The 20,060-nt window shown below is 36.9% G+C and overlaps 2 protein-coding genes across 4 annotated transcripts in view; both read left to right on the plus strand.

Moving 5' to 3' along the window:
- The window catches only part of LOC140761367 (uncharacterized), an 88,646-nt gene that overhangs the window by 59,757 nt on the left and 8,829 nt on the right, over positions 1-20,060 (plus strand). The gene's annotated exons all lie outside the window — the stretch shown is intronic.
- On the plus strand, positions 12,277-16,471 carry LOC140761577 (uncharacterized). Of its 2 annotated transcripts, XR_012104587.1 has the most exons (4): positions 12,277-12,648; positions 15,916-16,088; positions 16,157-16,222; positions 16,315-16,471. XR_012104587.1 is itself a non-coding variant. In XM_073098973.1 (3 exons), the coding sequence occupies exons 1-3, from the start codon at positions 15,687-15,689 to the stop codon at positions 16,369-16,371; spliced, it is 525 nt and encodes a 174-aa protein (XP_072955074.1). In that variant the 5' UTR covers positions 15,528-15,686; the 3' UTR covers positions 16,372-16,471. The 2 variants fall into 2 exon arrangements, 1 of the variants encoding a protein (XP_072955074.1); XM_073098973.1 differs by lacking the exon at positions 12,277-12,648 and having other exon boundaries at positions 15,528-16,088.

The following is a 20,060-nucleotide window of genomic DNA, read 5'->3' on the forward strand; positions in this document are numbered from 1 at the left end:
TTAATGACCATCACTACTAGTATATCCACCAAAATACCACTTAATGATATCGATATTCCGATCCAAAGACTATCCATGGAGTTCTATTAAGTGATCCAATAATCTCTTCAATATCTCGACAGATATAATATTCAATTCATAAACCAATATATACTAATCCATCATACTTGATCTTTTAAAAAAATACAGAAACACATCTTAAACAAATCCATAAAATCATTATAAATGAACTAAAGTTACTAAGATTAACCTCCTGAATTCATAATGCTATTATGATTTGCTAATAATAAACTAACTGACACTAACTGATTCCTATAGATTAGAAGACATCCAACAATATAGATAACAACATTCTTACATCCTTAACTTTGCAATCCATTAAATGATCAAATTTCCACAAACTATAATAGAACCAATCATGAAATCATTATCTTCCAATCAAATGTCTTTATCTTAAGACTTAAATTTAAACCTGTAAGTCTTTACAATCATTAAATCAATCTAATCATTCAAAAAGGCTCGCTCAATAACCTCTAGTAATAATCGAGCATGTAAGCCAATGGTTAAACAATTTCTAATATAATCACTTTCCTATACATCATTATCTGTTTACCATCTAGCAGTATAATAAACATCCATCGATACATTGTACATGAAATATCATAGTCCTCTATATTCCTTTCATTATCGTCCTATAAAGCAATTAGTTCAACTTCCAAACCATCTCTCAGTCATAATAAATAATCAAGTCTATAGGCTCTATGAATAACGCTATCAAATTAGCTCACCAATTAGTATCATTGAAACAACTAACATGTCAAAACACATAATATCTCAGTTTAACATCTATACTAACATATCTCATTCCTAATTAAATCATTTGAACCTCATACTTCTTTAAGAGTCGTAATTTAATATTCTATCACATCCTCTATACAAAGTCCACTATATATGCTGCACAATTTAATCGTATAGAATCATCAATATCCCTCTACAACATCATTAATATCACCTAATAATCATAATAAAATAAGTCTGTATACTTGTAATTAAAATTCATCACCCAACATACACGATCTTCAAGTTAAAATATTCTTATCCTCTAAATCAATTTTCAAAACTAAACTAATAACCATAATATAGTTTCACTGCCATACAAGATATATCCTGAGACTATCAACTTTAGCAACTATCATCACCCGATATAATTCCTTTCATTATTATTCTTTCGATCTACTCAAATTCACACAGTCAGCAACTTCTAAACTAAACCTACTATCATGCCATCCAGAAAGATATACATTACTTCTTAGTTACTAACACCACTCACAAACTAATAACTGTATCCATGACATATTTCTTATACCCGTTACCCTATTTGGTATTCAACTCAAAGGTTTAAACGAGACATTAATCCTCTAACAATATTGTTAAACATATATTCCTACTAAATCACCCATCTTATTGATACAATCACTATGTCATACCTACTACACAAGTATCTTGCAAACATAATTTATCATACTGGTCATCTGAAAATTATTTTCTATATACAATCTACAATCAGCTATATCACAACACATAATTTCTTTTCTACTATACAAAATCATCATATGTCTTACTCATCCATCCACAATCCATAATTATAACCCTCATAAAGATCAAAATAGTCTTTCTGCGCACATATCTCTTTACATCAATCTCCTAATATCAAATATATCCATAAAAGATCAAAAATCCAAAAATATGCTATATCTGCTCATAATAACTTCAAATCTACTTATAATAATTCTTTTGTACAAAATACATATCTCCACATATTTACAAATTTCTACACTTTATCACAACATATGAACAACTCTATATATCCAATATTATGCTCCACAGACTATGACACCTCAATATCAATATCAATACATGATTTTAATAATACCTCTTCCTATTCATTAGTCGCTCAGATAAATTCTCAATATACCAATATCACAAATTATTTCTATCAATATCGACAAGTATTAAAACTTAATAATCTTAACATCACAACCTAGATTCCTATCTCAACCAATTCATATCAAACTCATCGAGATCGACTACTAGCGTAACCCTAAACCAAATTGACGACTACTATACTTGATGGTTTGCCAGATCATCCTTAAACCTAAGCTCTGATACCACCTAAACTGTAACGCCCCCGCCCAGCACGGCACGTGCACGCCCACGCGCCCACACGGCACGTGCGGCGCACGCGACAGGTCGGGCGGGGCCCGTCACGCACAGATACACTCCTGTGCACATACAATCATGACATCATCAAATAACACCTGCTAACATATCCATGATCACATAATCCATCACCAAATAAATCATACTCTTAACCAAATAAACCTGTTAACATATGAATATCAAAATACACAATAATACACACTAGACCGCTACATAATCTGGCAGGACCCACACAGGCCACAACAAACCATCAAGATACAACTAAACAACTGATACAAGAGTACACTATGATTCGACCTGTATTATATAAATCATCGTCTAATACAAAAGAGTACAAATATCAAATACTGGTACAACTCAATTTCTATATAAACTATCATCTATGCCATCTCGCATCTATAGCTCACCTCATCATCACTCTAAAATATCTTCTCAAGTCGCTATCACGTACCACATATCTGAGGGGTTAGAAAAGAAATAAAGAGAGTCATGAGCAAAAGGCTCAGTCTATTATCAGTGAAGCCAAACAGAGAGTAAATCATGTACTGGATAATATGAATCAGAAAGCAGTATGATGTCATGTATGAACATATATATATATGTATCCTCAATGACATATATATGAATGAAATCAGTTCTCATGAATGACCATATTATATCCTCAACCGAAATTATATAACATCACCGAATATAACACCATATCATGTATAACAATTATGATCCAATGATATTAGTCACAACAATGATGATGCATGATGCATGCCAACTACTAGATAATCATATATGTCAGAGCCAGATATAATTCACATATCTCTCACTATCACAATCATCCGTCTCAACTCTGAATATCATCCACCATGCTGGACTACGGTACCCGGCCCCAAACTCGATACACATCATGTCACAAGCTCAGAGCATACCCTGTCATACGCTAAGAGTATCTCTGTAGATAAATCATACCCTGCCATACGCTAAGGGTATCTCTGAAGAAAGTAATCATACCCTGCCATACGCTAAGGGTATATCAATGATAGTTGTACCCTGTCATACGCTAAGAGTACAACTATCAGTCATCACCATACTCTGCCATATGCTAAGAGTATGTCCAGTACCAGTCCGGACCAGATACCGTTCCAGCCATCACATCACATCACATCACATCACATACACATGTACTTTTATGATTTCCTATATATGATAAATCATATGCATATATCCAGTACGACAACAGATCATACAACTCAGGAATTTAGGTGGTAAAGAAGCCGAGAGAAAAATGATGTAATGCAAACTCCAACCATGTATCTAACACATGCATACTCATGCTAATCTATCACATGCATACTCATGATAGAGATCATCCCGACATAAAACCATAATAGCATAATCATCTCCAATCATCTCTATATATCACCAATGTACTCATATCCCAGATCAGTCTAATCAAATGCATGATAAAATATATGCTCGACTGAAATCATCTCTATATAAAGTCATATAATCATGCTGGAGGCCAAAATTATGCATGTACATAATATGTAATATATCCTAATTTGAGAAAGGGATCTAGGGGATAAGACTACTCACCCTGATCAGAAGCTATAAACCATGCATCTCTCACGTCCGTTAGTTAACCGAGTGACCCTCATCTCTAGCAAAGTCCATGGGGTCTCAAATAAGGGGTTCGGGATCTGAAAATATTTAAGTAACATAAAGTTAGTTGTTTATCCCAATATAATCCGTTCGAGTAAAATATGATGAGTTATTAGATTTTAGAATTTCTACTTATTTTTTAATTAGCTATATTTTTAAATATAAATATAGATAAAAACCTAATTATAATTAAATTATATCTTGATTAATTAGGGACTATGTAGTCATTATCTTCTTTGTTACAAAATAATAATGTATAATAAATTAATAGAATTACTTAAAAAATGTATATCATAAGAATATTAGAATATAAATCTAATAATTATAATTTACAAATTTATCTATTAATCTAATATACATATAAGTAAGTAAATAAATAAATATAAGTATTACCTATATTTATGCCTAATTAATCATTAATTATAAAAATTATCATTAATAAAATTACATTGAAGGATATATAATATTATTAAAATAGTTAATGTCTAAATAATCTATTTGCATTAATTAAGAAGCAAAATACTTAAATAAATAACATAAATAAACTAATTAATTAATAATATAATTACAACTGCCATCAGTGTTGGGCTCGGCCCAGCACTGTCTGCTACAGTGCTGGGCCGAGCCCAACACTGTGCAGAAAGAGAAAAGAGGAGCTGAGGAAGAAGGAGAAAAAGAAAGAAAGAAAGAAGGAAAGAAAGAAGAAGAAGAAGAAGAGGAAGAAGAAGAAGAAGAAGAAGAACAGAAGAGAAAGAGAAGAAAGGAGGTGAGGGAGGTGTGGACCTGGGCCGGCGGGGAGGGCACCGGCAGCTGGTGGCCAGCCAGCTGCCGGCCTCTCGCCGGCGGCTCGGCTGCGACGGGCCCGAGCCCAAGGTAAGAAAAAGAGAAAGAGAGAGAGAGATAGAGAGAGAGAGAGAGAGAAGAAGAGAGAAGAGAGAGGAGGAGAAAGAGCTCACCGACGCTCGTGGAGGTGGCGGCGGTGGCGATAGTCCGGCCTCGGCGAGAGAGAGAGAGAGAGAGAGAGGTTTAGAGAGAGACCAACCGGGAGAGAGAGAGAGAGATTTAAAGAGAGTGAGGGAAGGCGGAGAGGGGGGGCGGTTTGCGGCGGCGTCGGGGCCCGCCGCGGCCAGCTGGTCGCAGCCCATTGGCTGCGGCAGCGGCAGCGGGCACGTGGCGCCCCCACCACGCAAGCTACATGCGCAGCTTGCATGGGCACGAGGCCGGCCACAGTGTGGCCGGTCGCGTCGTGCCCAGAACTTTTTTTTTTTTTTTTTTTTTTTATAGATTAGGTTGTTACAAAAATTATTGGTGTACTTCCACCAAACTCTAGAGGCTAGTCATGAGGTTGTCTTAAAGACTTATAGGAGGATATCACAGAGTTGCACATGGTTAGGATTAAGGCGAGATATGAGAAGTTTTGTCCGTTCTTGCGAAGTTTGTCAAAGGGCTAAGGCAACCACATTGAAATCGGTCGGATTACTATAGTCTTTACCTATACCGGATTGTGTTTGGGAAGACGTTTCTATGTATTTCATAGAGGATCTTCCGTTAGTATGTGGTTATTCAGTTCTTTTTGTGGTCGTTGACAGGTTGAGCAAGTATGCGCATTTTTTGACATTGTCATATCCATTTTCAGCCAAGTTAGTGGCTGAAATTTTTGTGAGAGATGTTGCTCGGTTATATGGCATGCCACGCATAATTATCTCGGATCGTGATCATGTATTTATGAGCGACTTTTGGATAGAGTTTTTCAGATTGTAGGGGACTCGATTGATCTTCAGTTCAACCTATCATCCACAGATGGACGACCTAACTAAGGTGGTCAATTGAGGCATTGAGCAGTACTTGCGGTGGTTTGTTGGAGAGATGCCAAGACGATGGTTGGAGTTCTTACCATGGGAGGAGTGGTCTTATAACACTGCCTACCACAGTAGCATTGACATAACTCCATTTGAGGCGGTGTATGGGTGCACGGTTCCGACACTACGCGTTTATGATCTAGTGGTATCTGCAGATTAGATGTAGGTTGACTTATCTTTGATGGATATAGATGCTACATTGAGGAGGCTGCGTGCCCATCTTAAACTTGCTCAAAATTGGATGAAGCAAGTTTTTGATCGCAGCCATAGGGAGCAGGAGTTCGACATCGGCAACTGAGTGTTTGTGAGGGTGCAACCATATCGACAAGTGACATTGCATCCGATACGAAACTAAAAGTTAGCACATCGCTACTTCGGTCTGTTTTGGTGTTAAAATATATTGGTCTAGTTGCATATCGTTTGGAGCTGCCGAATGGGTTGAGAGTGTATCCTGTCTTCCATATTTCATTGCTGAGAGAGCGAAGTGAATTGGAGATCATGTGGTTGTTAGATCAGTAGAGCTAGTTCGTGTACTTGCTAGGTGCTGATGACGTCATGGTACTAGATTAGAAATGGAGATTTTAGTCAACTAGCTTAGCAAGCCACCTGATGAGGCGACATAGGAGTTGGAGACACGAATATTTTGGAGCATTTCCTCGACTTTTCACCTTGAGGACAAGGTGGGGGAAGTGTGGTGGGCTGATACATTTAGTTAGGGTCTTTTCTTATTGCATTAGTTATTTATTTTAATTAAAATAAATTCTTGTAGGTCGCGTTCGAACGTGGAAGGGGTCGCATTCGAATGTGGAAGGGGTTGCGTTCGAATGCCCTTGCGAACGCCTGCATCAAGTTCGTAAAAATAGAGAATGCAAAATACGTGTTCAAACACGGTTGGGTGTGTTCGAATGCCTATATCGCATTGGCATCGACAAAGAATGTCTTTTGTGCATTTAAAAGTGATCTGGCGTGTTCGAACGCAATCGGCGAGAATCCTCTAAAATTATGGTTAATAATTATTATTTTCCCTTATTGGCTAGCCTCTATAAAGTTATGGATGACAGCCAAAATTATTATGCTATTGGATTATTGATTTCTTGCCTCTTATCTTCTTTCTATTCTCTCTACCCTAATCTCCCTCCTCTCTCTTCACCAACCTACCACCTCTACAGTTGGCAAGGTATCTCCTAATTTCTAATCTGCCTCGTCGATCAAGTCCTCTCTCTTCCTTGGGATCTCGACCACTTCTTCCCCTTCGTCTTTATCACTTAAACAACATCAACCATCCACCTTTATCTCCATTATCATCCATAACTGTAACATCCACTCCACCCATCACTATCACCATCATCAGCAATATATCATGTTTTCATCCCAATTGCCATTCGAATCTGCGAAGGGCGTAAATACAAAAATCATAGATTTGGGAGTTACAAATCGATTACACTTGGTTTAGTAATTTTTTTGACTATGGGAGAATATTTGGTAAATATTTCTCCTTGGTTGCATGGACTGCTTCTTGCAATAAATCCAGATTTTGAAGGAATTATTCCGTAGCCTATCAGAATCACATAGGAGCATTATGTCATGAATGAGTATATAAATATATTTTCAATAATATATATATGGAATATAGATATCATGTCATAACTTATCAAAGTATATCATTCTCGACAATATATAAACAAATCTCCGTATCATACCATAATCATAACTCTTTCTCAAATATAATACATATGATGTATACCGACCATGACCATACTATGATATTAAATACAACCATATATGATATATATTGACCACTCAATAATCATGTATATCATATGATAATAAAATCATATGTATTTCTCAACATTACGATCGTCATCGATATCTCGATATAATATCATCATACTAGACCACTATGCATAGTCAACACTAATTATCTAATCTCATCAAGATGCCTGAAGGCTTAGAACATACCTTGTCATCCGCAAAAGGTATTTCAATCATAATCATACATTGCTATCCGTAAAGGGTATCAATATCCATCCAGACCGAGCACTCTTCTAGCTAATAAAAACATATAAGGATAACTTACCACATATGCCCTAGCGAACGACATGTGTCCAAATATCTATTACACACACAGACTAACGACCTCTGATGTAAGGCCACAAGATTGCGACATATCGACCAATCAATCATCCACCAAGCGCATCCTAACCCTTGCGCCCACTTGGGTATTCTCACGCTTTCTACCAACTATCCTATCAATCAAATTTTATGCTTTCCTTCTAAATAACAGATCATATGTATTTTATCTGGTACTATAACAAGTCTTGCATATCAGGAATTTAACTGGAAGAGGAGTCAAAAGAGATATAAAGCAATGTAATCTCGAATCATATATTTATCACACGCATACTCCTATCTAAGATCAACCTAATCAAATGAATAATTAAATATGCACAACTGAAATCATTTCTAAATAAGACCATGTAATCATGCTGGAGGCCAAAACATGTATATACGTAAAAATATAATATATTATAATTTGATAAAGGCGTCTAGGGAATAAGACTACTCATTATCTGATCAGAAGATACAAAACACGTATCCTTTATATCCGCTAACTGAGGGTTAACTCATCGCTAACATGGTCCATGGGGTTTCGCATAAGGGGTTTGTGATTTGAAAATATTTAGGTAACATAAAGTTAGTCGTTTAACTAATTATAATCTATTTGAGTAAAATATGATATTTTATTAGGTTTAAAATTAATTAGATTCATAGGATAAATTTAATTATGATAATATTAATATTATATTACCATAATTTATATTTATTTACTAAAAATCCTAGTTTGTTAATTATAGAATAAGTAATAAGTACATAGTAATGTAATTTATCTCCTTTTTGTAAATAACCAACAATGACTATATATATATATATGATTTAATAAAAATATAATTATAAAAATAATATTGTTAATAATTATTTTGTAATGCCTACTCTTATTTAATTAATCATAAATTATATGCAAAATAGTCATTATCCTATTATACAAAAATAATATGCAAGCTTAGTATTCCATTTTATATAAAGTAGTAGATACTAAAAGTAGTTATATAAAATATAAATATAATTATAAGATTATTATAAGACTACATGTATTAATCTAATAAATAATAACTAAACTATAAATAAATTTATAGGCAATATTTATAATTATAATTAGTAAAATTATATTAGTGAGTGTAAATTATCAAAATGATTAATTATCTAAATAAACCAATTTACCTAACATTAGAAAATAATTATATAATTAATAGAAAAGAAAAAATAATAATCCTCTTTGCTACAGTGCTGGGCCGAGCCCAACACTATTGCAACAAGAGAAGGAGGAATCGAGAAGGGAGAAGAAGAAGAAAGAAAGAAGGAAGAAGAAGAAAGGAAGAGAAGAAAGAAGAAGAGAAAGCAGAAGAGAAGAGAGAGAGAGAGGAGGGGAGAGAAGTGTGTACCCGGGCCAGCGGGGAGGGCATTAGCCGCTGTTGGCCAGCCAGTGGCCAGCCTCACGTCAGCGGCTCGGCTTCGATAAGCCCAAGCTCGGGTGTGTGCGAGAGAGAGAGGGAGAAAGGGGGAGAGAGGGATGGCAAGGAGCTCACTGACGCTTGTGGAGGTGGCAGCGGTGGGTTCCAAGGATGGCGTTAGTAAGAGAGAGAGAGAGAGAGAGAGAGGGAGAGAGAGAGAGAGAGAGAGATTTAGGAGGGAAAAGGCGACGGCGGTGCCGGGGCTCGCCGTAGCCAACTAACTCACCCCGATTGACCGGGCCAATGGTTGTGGGTGTAGGTGGTGCCCTCAACGCGCGCCTAAACACTAATTTTTTTTAATTACTTATTTTTTCTCTTTATTTAATATAATTTATATATTATTGTTATTATTATTATTATTTTATTTTATTTAGATCTGGGTTATTACATGTTTGCCTACTCTCAGTATAATCTCAATGTAGTGATCTGCATCTCGTACCAACGGCAATTCCTTTGGCTCTTCAAGAATAGCCGCAAACTCCTACAATAGACTCCGCAAATTAGTTGGAGCACTCAATATCTGCACCTCGGATGGTTCAATAGGGGCTAGTTGCATCATAAAAGCACCATCGTTGCAGCTAGGCAACCCTAAGAGATGTTGTAAGATGGCACTTGCTGTGGACGCGCTCCATCTAATCATACCCGTCTACCATTATGCTTGAAGGTGAAGCACATCTTGCGAAAATCAAAGGTCATGGGCACAAGACTCTACAACCATTATGTCTCTAATACGACGTCCACGCCGCGAAGTGCAATTGGATACAAATCCATGACAAAGATATGACCTTGAACTCGAATTTGAATTGTACAACATATGTTGTGGGCTCTAAGTGTCATACCATATCCAATATTGATGTCGAACTCCACCGTCGACTCAGAAGTGAGTCCAATCTTCCTAACTAGCCACTCGTCAAGAAAGTTGTGCGTGCTCCATGTGTCAATGAGGATACGCACTATACGCTTCCTTATTAAATCGTCCATGTAAAGAATCTTCGGAGGCATTGTAGATCTGGAGTAGGCGTGGAGAGAAATGCCCGCTCTAATCTCTTCCGCCTTAGTCTCCTCCACCTCGATTTGCTACTGCTCATCTATCATGTCCTCCACAACACCCTCATCATTAGTCGGATCGTCCTCTTTGCCCTCCGCATCTATAATCATCACGGATCCAGTCTGTCGTGCACAGTGATGTCCCGGTGTGAACTTCTCATCGCAGTCCCTTGGTCCTTCGCTCCTCCACCTGGGCAAGTGTGAGAGTTTATACAAGGGCTCTAGGAGCTATCACATCTAAAGTAGTGTGAAAAGTAGGTCATTGTCTATTTGTACTTGGGAGGGTCCTTAGTGGGTAAACTGAGCCACTACGGTCGCCCAGTTTCATCTACTACTTGTTAACACATGGTTGCTTTATATGCCCTCTAAGTGCTCGATGTTTGTGTTCTATAAGCAAGGCATCCTCTACTAGTTGCCCTAGTTTCAGAGGTCACAAGGTATGTACATCAGCTTGAATTTCTTCCGTCGATCTAACAATAAATGTCACTTTGAGTTGCCATCCGTCTAAGGTGGTACACAACGACTAGACGCCTATTTCGGACTCTTCTTGGTAAGCTCTCACCATTATCTTCTAGATTGTCTTCGTCAAGAAAGCATCAAAATCCTTATACCCCGATGATCCAAACCGTTTGTAGATCAAATAGTAGAACTTTGCCCAAGTTGTTATTTCTTGGTGCATCATCGCCGAGCAATACCACCGCAATACTGTGTCCTCCAAATAAAAAGATGCAAGGAGCACCTTTTGATTTTCTTTGATGTCATGGAAGTCAAAAAATTGCTCAATGTGGTAAAGCCAATCTAGTGAGTCACCTCCTTTACATATATGGAATTCCAACCACACCATTCGCCTGCAGATACCAATATCATGCTTTGGATTGAAGAGAGCTCCTGCCCTAATCGGGGGAGGATGCTCCTCGGGCCATACCATCTCTCTATGCCATCCTCTCGCTACAGTTGTGATATTATATTATTTTTCTTCCCTCTTAATCTAGAGATCGTCATCTTCTTCGTCGACAAATCGTGTTCGCTAGCAAGGCTCATCTTTCTTCAGTTCGAGTGTGGTCTCCCTCCATAGTCTTTGGTCGACTGGTGGAACCACCATGGGGTTTTTGTTATGGATTAGATCTGGAACGATCCGTCCGTAAGATGATTATGAAAATTTGGGTGGAGGTAGCCTTGTGAGTTAGGGTTTAGATGCTTGAAAGGGATCTACGGTTATGATCTACTCCTATGAAAATAAAAACAATCTAACGGCTAAAGTAAAAAGATAAGGATGAAAATAATAACAGGCTAAACTTAGATTCATTACATTCAATTCAATTCAATTCAATAAAAATTATCAATACATGTCCACTCCTATTTATAGGAGTAAAAATCCATAGTGAATCGGATCCACATGTGGATTATCCGATTTATTTGAAATTCAAACAATAAGATAAAGCTAGCTAACTAACTAAATCAGCATTCTTAATCTTTCTCGGATTAATCCTTCATTTCATAATAGATAAATTCTGAATCTGGTGAAGTCATGAATACCAAAGTTGTAGATATGGAGGTTGGCAATCTTATCCAGTTGGTTTGAAATTATTCGGACGTCTATAGAATATTCTGCAAATATTTTTTGAAATTGCATAGAGCTGGATTTAGCTAGTTAAATAAAGAGATAATTCCCTTTTCACCCCCTGAACTACCACTCATTTCCACAATGACCCCCTAAACTATTAGAAATATCCCACCCCCCTAACGCCATTGACAAAATAGGTGAATTGACCAAGTTGCCCCTCTACTCAATATAGCAGGTTAATTATGTGGCAGAGCTAAAATTAAATAAAAAATTTATTTTTTGAAATGCCTTCTTTGCCTTCTTCCCTAATACCCTTTTGCCCCAATTTTTTTTTTCATTCTCCTCTCTCGCACCCCACCGATCTCCTCCAAGCACATCCCACCACCCTGACCCCTCCTCATCTCGTCTCCACCACTCTGCGCACCTCCTCTCCTCTCTCCATCCCGAGCACACTGCGTGCACCTCTCCTCTCTTCCTCTCCTCTCTTTATCCCGAGCACATCCTCATCCCGAGCTGTCCTCCTCTCTAGTCTCCACTACTCCGAGCAACATCCCTACTCTCGGCTGTCCTCCCCTTCTCTCTTTATCTCTTCCTCTCTCTCCTCTCTCTATCCTGAGCACATCCCTACCCCGAGCTTTACTCATCCCTCGTTTCCACTATTCCGAGCATATCTCCAGCAGTTGCTCTCAACTATTTGTAGGGGATATAAAGGAGAATAGACGATAAAGGGTGTTAGGTAAGATGTTCCCTTACTTGAAACCCTTAACTTATTTTATATTCTTTCTAGGGCATGAATTTTTTATCATGGCCCCCAACTATGCGCATGTGTGTAATTATAAATTGGTGTTAGGGATCTGTTGCCCAAACCTTACCATTGTGGTCCCTTGCCCTTAATTATAATGTCAACTGACAACCGTCTTTGTTCATAATTATAAAAATGGGTCCCATGGTATATTAAAGCTTTAATTTCTTCTCCTCTTTGGCAGATAAGATATTTTTCCACATATTATGTGGTCCCATGTAATGTAATGTGATTTAGATAGTTAATTTTATTATTCTTTGCTTGGTAGATGGCTAATTGCAGACGTAACTTGAGAATATTTTATGGGGGTAAGATGCTGCATGATCCCAATAAACACTACATGGGTGGGGAGATATCATATTCTTTTATGGACCTAGATAAGATGTCAGATATTGAATTTATGGATATAACAGTTTAATTTGATTGCCCACCTACTTGTAGAATATATTATCTGCTGCCAGAGACATCATTGGATGAGGGTTTAGTGGAGATAGTTCATGATAAAGATGTTCTTCATATGTTTAGTACAATTCTAGATTCACAAAGTATTGATATGTACTTTGTGGATAGTACTATTAACATGGAAGAGCTTTTAAGTCAAACTATTAAAACGCTAACTGTTTTTACTGAAGAAGAATCATTAACTTAAGCCACTGCTAGGAATGAACCAGCTGTGAATGAACCAGCTGTAAATGAACCAGCTATAAATGAACCAACTAGGAGTGAACCAGTTGGGAATGAAGAGAATGTGAATCAAGATGATGAAGATGATGAATATAGCACTAATGATACAAAATGTGATGACATCCGTTAGACAAATAGCTCAAGCAATGAGAAAAATAAAGATGATGATAGCAATGACGACATGCGTAGCTTGCATGGTTCTGATGATGAATGTGGCAAGCCTGACTTTCCAAAAGTTATAGGAGAAAGAGATATACAAGAACTAACCTTCAAAATGGGATAAAATTTGCCACACCCACTAAGTTTAGGAGTTTCCTAAGGGAGTATCATATTAAAGAAGGTTATGAGTTTAAGTTTATTAAAAATGAAACAAGAAGAATTACGGTGGTATGTAAGAGGGGTTGTGGTTTTAGATATCTTGCATCTCCTATTGGGCACACAAGTACTTTTTAAATTAAAAGTTTGAGAGGTCCTCATACTTGTGGTATGGTGTATACAAATCATAGTGCCACAAGTACTTGGCTTTCAAAGAAATATTTGGATAAATTAGTGGATAACCCGGAATGGAGTGTTGGATCCATTAAGAGGACAATTTTAAGGGATTAGATGTTGGATGTTTCTACTAAACAAGTATATAGGACTAAAAGGAAGGCTATTAAGGTTATTGAAGGAGATCATTCTATGTAATATATGAGATTGAGAGATTATTGTGAAATGATAAGAGCAAAGAATCTAGGGAGTGCTGCCATGTTGAAGGTTGATAGGGCTATCTTGGAAAATGCCACTGTGTTCCAGAGATTGTTTGTATCATATGCTGCACAAATTAGTGGGTTCATTGATAGTTGTAGGCCCATAATAGGTCTAGATGCATGTCACTTAAAAGGATCTTATGGTGGCCAACTTATTCATGCAGTTGGTAGAGACGGAAACAATCAAAAGTTTCCTATTGCAGTTGCAGTCGTTGAGGCAGAGTGTAGAGATAGCTAGACTTGGTTTTTGGAGAATCTGATTTCACTAATTGGGAGGCTTGAAGAGAAAGGGTGGTGTTTTATTAGTGGTAGACAAAAGGTATAAATTTACTATTTACTATTTTTGTTTTTTGTTTAAGTTTATGTTAGTGTTTACTATTTATTGTTTTTGTTTTTTATTTAAGCTTATGTTAGTTTTCTATTTCTATGGTTAGTTTAATATTAGTTTTTACATGTATATAGTTTACTGTTAGGCATGAAGTTTACATGTATATACTTTACGGTTATTGTTTATATGGTTAGTTTATATTAATTTTTACATGTATATTAGTTTTTATATGTATATAGTTTACTATTAGGCATGAAGTTTAGAATTAAAGGTTTACTGTAAGGCATGTATATAGTTTTTACATGTATGTAGTTTACTGTTAGGCATATATGTTAGTTTTTACATGTATATAGTTTACTGTTAGGCATGATGTTTACATGTATATAGTTTACTATTACTATTTATATGGTTAGTTTATATTAGTTTTTACATGTTTACTTTATATGGTATTTCTGTTACCGCTAATGAACCAGTTAATTATATGTTTACATTATAGGGCTTGGTCCAAACATTTAAGAACCTCCTAATGTGGAGCATAGATATTGCATGCGTCATATGTATGCAAATTTTAGTAAAATTTTTAAAGGAAAGGAATATAGGGACCTGATGTGGGGAGCAGCATCAGCTTACACAGTCCAAGATTTTGAACATCAAATGGAGTTGTTGAAAAATAGGAACAATGATGAATGTAATTGGTTGATGAAAGAGGAACCATGCTATTGGGCAAGAAGCATGTTTAGCATAAGAGCTCAAGAATTGTGAACAATTGTAGTGAATCATTCAATGTTTTCATTAAGAATGCTAGGGATAAACCAATTGTCACAATGATGGAGATGATAAGAAGACAACTTATGTCAAGATTCCAACATCTTCTTGAAGTTGGAAAACAATTTAATGGGAAATTGTGTGCTAAAATTCAGAAAAAATTGGAAAAAAGGGAGGCACTTGCAGGACATTGTCATGTGCTTTATTCAGGGAATAAGGTATTTGAGGTTACAAATACTTCAACTCTTAGGAGTTATATTGTTGACCTACAAGGGCACATGTGCACATGTAAAGAATAGGACTTAAGTGGCATTCCTTGTTCTCATGCAGTGGCTTCTATATTTTTGATAGAAGTCAACCAAAAGATTATGTCAGGTTCCCACTATCATAAAGATACATTTATTAGAACCTACAGCCATGTAATCAGTCCTATTCCAGATTAGTCTATGTGGGGATATTTCAATTTTGACCAAATATTGCCACCAAAAATTCGAAGGCCACTTAGCAGGTCTAAGAAGTTGAGTAGAAGAGGAGAGGACGAAAGTAACAAACCTAAAAATCTAAGTACTATTAGAAGATACCACACTATAATTAAGTGTAGAAAATGCAACCAAGTTGGGCATAATGCAAGAACATGTGGAAGACCAACTAATGTAGCAGCATCTTCATCAGCAGTAGCCTTAATTCCAGCAGCAACATCTCCATCATTAGCAGCAGTAGTTCCTGTAGTATCTTCATCATCAGCAGCAGCAGCATCTTCATCCTCCCTTCCAGTAGCAGCAATACCAGTACCAGTAGTAGTACCAGGAAAGAAAATTGCTGAACAAGGCAACTTGTACCAAGCACAGGTACTTATTTACATTAGCAGTTTATTGTTTACTTATAAAAAATAATTTAAAATTTATGTTTTTTGTAGCCTTCAAGGAGCCTAAGATTACGGAGTGCAATGTTTTTAGCCCCAAGAATAGCTAATAAAGGACAGGTACTTGTTTAACTTTAGCAAAATTTATTTTATACACTGAATTTTACTTCATATGTACCTAATACAATTCAATTGTCATTGAACACTCGCAGGTATCTGCAAGCATTACTAGAAAGGGGGGTCTGCTCGTGGTAGGCGGTAGGCACTAATCCTGAAGTCATGTTACTTTTGGGTACTCATTAGTGATGTTGGATGTATTTTGGATGATATACTTGATGTATATTTTGGATACTATTAATGTATTTTGGATGGTGCATAATATAATTTAGATATACTTTGTATGGTGGATGATATATTTTAGATGTACTATTGTATGTATTATATTGGTACTTTGGATGTATGACATATATCTAGGATGCTTGACAAACTGGCCATTAGTGATAATTGTATGACAAGTTTGGATTGAATATTAATGAATGTATGACAGGTTTGGATGTATGACATACTAGACATATTTATTTGAATAGTTTGGTTTGGATTTATTATTAGTAGTTTGGATTGAATGTAATTGTTTGGCCTTGTTTGTTATCAATAATTTAAATAGTTTGGTTTGGTTTCATTAGGATGATTTATCTGAATAGTTTGGTTTGGATTGAATATTAGTAGTTTGGATTGAATGTAATTGTTTGGCCTTGTTTGTTACCAATAATTTGATTGCTTTTATCATTTTTAAACAATGTAACCTGATGGCTTGTATAGAAATGAAAATTACATATTGCAATACCAACATCATATTACACATTTGATACATATTACAATACCAACATCATAGTCCAGTACCAATATTATATTACACATTCGACATATTACAAGATGAGAATTTGCTTTACAAATTGCATACCCAGAAAATAAAAGCTACTACAAATAAGAAAATGGTAAATATCCTCTTTTCCTTTGTCTGATAGTGAGCAATCTTCAATGATAATTTCTGATTATCTTCATCTAGTCTCCTTAACTGATTATGTATTTCATTGTTCTCCATTTGTATCTTTTCTACCTTAATTAGCATGTCTTCTTCTCTCTTTTGTAGCTCAGCATTCCTATTCAATAAAATCTTTGCAAATTCTTTTGCTTTTGGACAAATAGGGGGATCGATCCAACAAAAAAATTCACAACCTGATCTCTACACATTTAAAATTTAGGTGAAAACTTAACTTAAAAATCAAACTATAGAACTGAAATTTAACCTTGAAATGGGCACATCCAAGGAATCTCTTGCCAGGATTGTTCTCTGTGAAGCTTGTTTGAAGTGCAACGATTATTCCACAATGGCATATCACTTCGGTTGAAGGGTGCGGCCTTTTTTGATTATCAATGCTACCAGTTAGAGAGCTTGAAGATGTCATGAAGGTGGGAGATTGATGATACCGGTAGGGAGAGAAGCTTGATTGTGTAGGGTGTGGAGGTGGGAGGTTGAAGCTTGAAGAACGAAAAAATTTTTTAATGAAGGTGGGAGGTGGGGAGTTGGAACGATTGGAGAAAGGGATGGGATGGAACTGACTTTAGAAGAAAAATAATGGGAATCGGGCTCAGCTAATATTGGAGAAGAAGAAAGGGTTTTAATTGGCTATCTAAGGGTATTGTGGTCATTATAAAAGCCTATTTTAAGTTGTCACATGTATATAAGGGTATTCTGGCCATTTAGTTATGACATGACTAGCACATGGCAACTTATGGACGGAAATGGGTAACGGAACCCTAACGGAAGGGGTCAAGTTAGATATTTCTAATAGTTCAGGGGGTTATAGCGTACCAAAAAAAGTTTCGGGGGTCATTGTAGAAATGAGCGATAGTTCGGGGGGTGAAAGGGGAATTATCCCTTAAATAAAATCCTAACCTTCTAACTAAACCAAATAAGCAAATAAGATAACTAGACTCAAATCTATTGAGTCTAATCTCTCCTTGATGTGATCAGATCTGACCCAGTTCGCATCATATGATAATTCAAGGGTTGGCATAGGAGCAGTGTTAATGTGATAAGTTAAGGAATGTCCTCTTCAATATCTGGATTGGTTGTAAGAAGCAATTCACACAACTGACGGAAAATATTTACTAGATATTCTTTCGTAGTCAGAAAATTATGAAACTAAGGGTGATCGTTTTGTAACTTCCTAATCTATTTTTTTGGTATTTATGCTCTTCTTAGATTCGGACTACAATTGAGACAAAAATACACTAGAGTGAGGGTAATGGTGGTGCTGACGGGTGGAAAGGATGATAGGGTTATGAATGATAATAAAGATGAGGGTAGATTTTGGCTACCATCCACACCTTTTAAAATGCTTACCAATAAGCCAAAAGAATAATTATTAACCCTAATACTATTGGACTCTTGTTGATCGCGTTTGAACGGGGTCGACTGCGTTCGAACAACAAAACACAAAATATGTTCTCTATAAATGCGAACTAATGCATGCAATCACACGCAGGCATTTGAACGTGCCAGATTGCATTTGGACACACATTTTATGTTCTCTATTTCTGCGAATTGATGCAGGTGATCGCAAAGGCGTTCGAACACGCGCCGCGCCCCCTTCCGCATTCGAACGCGACCTACAGAAACTTTATTTTCTCGAAAATAAATAACTAATGTAATAAGAAAAGACTCAAGCAAGGTGTATCAGCCCACCACGCTTACCCCACTTTGTCCTCAAGATGTAAAGTCGGGGAAACGCTCCAAGATGTCCGTCTCTAGCTCACATGTTGCCTCGTTGGATGGTTTGCCAAGCTACTCGACTAGGACCTCCATCTTTAATTTGGTACCACAACGTTTTCGGTTTCTCGCAAGTATATGAATTGGCTCCACAATCTCTGTCTCCTCCAATTGCTCCGGTAGAACTAATCCAATGACCTGATGATCTCCAATCCTTTCCATTATCAATGAAACATGGAAGATCAGATGTACTCTTGATCCCTCAACCAGCTCCAAGCGATACGCAACCGGACCGATACACTCTAACACTTGAAACGTACTGAAATAGCAATGTGCAAATTTTGGGTTTCGCATCGAATGCAAAGTCACCTGTTAGTATAGTTGCACCCTCATGAACACCCAACTACCGATGTTGAACTCTTGCTCCCAATGGTTGTGATCATAAACTTGCTTCATGCGATTTTGAGCAAGTTTAAGATGGGCAGGCAACCTCCTCAATGCGGCATCTCTATCCATTAATGTCAAGTCCACCTCTGTTTGATCAGTAGATGCCACAAGGTCATAGACGTGTAATGTCGGAGTCGTGTGCCCATACACCACCTCAAATTAAGTCATGCCAATATTGCTGTGGTGGGTGGTGTTATAAGACCACTCCGCCCACAGGAAAAACTCTAACCATCGTCTCGACATCTCTCCAACAAAGCACTACAAGTATTGCTTAATGCCTCGATTGACCACCTCGATTTGGCCGTCCGTTTGTGGATGGTAGGCCGAACTAATGTTCAACCAAGTCCTTTGTAATCTGAAAAATTTCACCCAAAAGTCGCTTACAAATACACGATCACAATCAGAGACTATCGTGTGTGGCATGCCATGCAACTTAGCAACATCTCTCACAAAAATTTCAGCCACCGACTTGGTTAAGAATGGATGTGAAAATACAGAAAAGTGTGCATACTTGCTCAATCTGTCAACCACAACAAAAATAATAGAGTAGCCACGTACTAGTAGAATACCTTTTATGAAATCTATAGAAATATCTTGCCAAATACGGTCTGGTATAGGTAGAGGCTGAAGTAATCCGTCTAGTTTCAATATGGTTGCCTTTGCCCTTTGACAAACTCGCAAGCACGGACAAAACTCCTCACATCTCGTCTCAGTTCTGCCTACGTGCAGCTCTATGAT

This window comes from Typha angustifolia, chromosome 6, assembly GCF_048772165.1.
Source record: "Typha angustifolia cultivar Huaian chromosome 6, ASM4877216v1, whole genome shotgun sequence".
NCBI classification, from domain to species: domain Eukaryota; kingdom Viridiplantae; phylum Streptophyta; class Magnoliopsida; order Poales; family Typhaceae; genus Typha; species Typha angustifolia.

What these genes read in the sequence shown, in the direction of transcription:
- LOC140761577 (XM_073098973.1), top strand. Translation starts at nt 15,687, where the DNA reads ATGTGGGGATATTTCAATTTTGACCAAATATTGCCACCAAAAATTCGA. An exon ending in GCAACTTGTACCAAGCACAG is followed by an intron (nt 16,089 to 16,156) that starts GTACTTATTTAC and finishes TGTTTTTTGTAG; the next exon opens with CCTTCAAGGAGCCTAAGATT. An exon ending in GAATAGCTAATAAAGGACAG is followed by an intron (nt 16,223 to 16,314) that starts GTACTTGTTTAA and finishes GAACACTCGCAG; the next exon opens with GTATCTGCAAGCATTACTAG.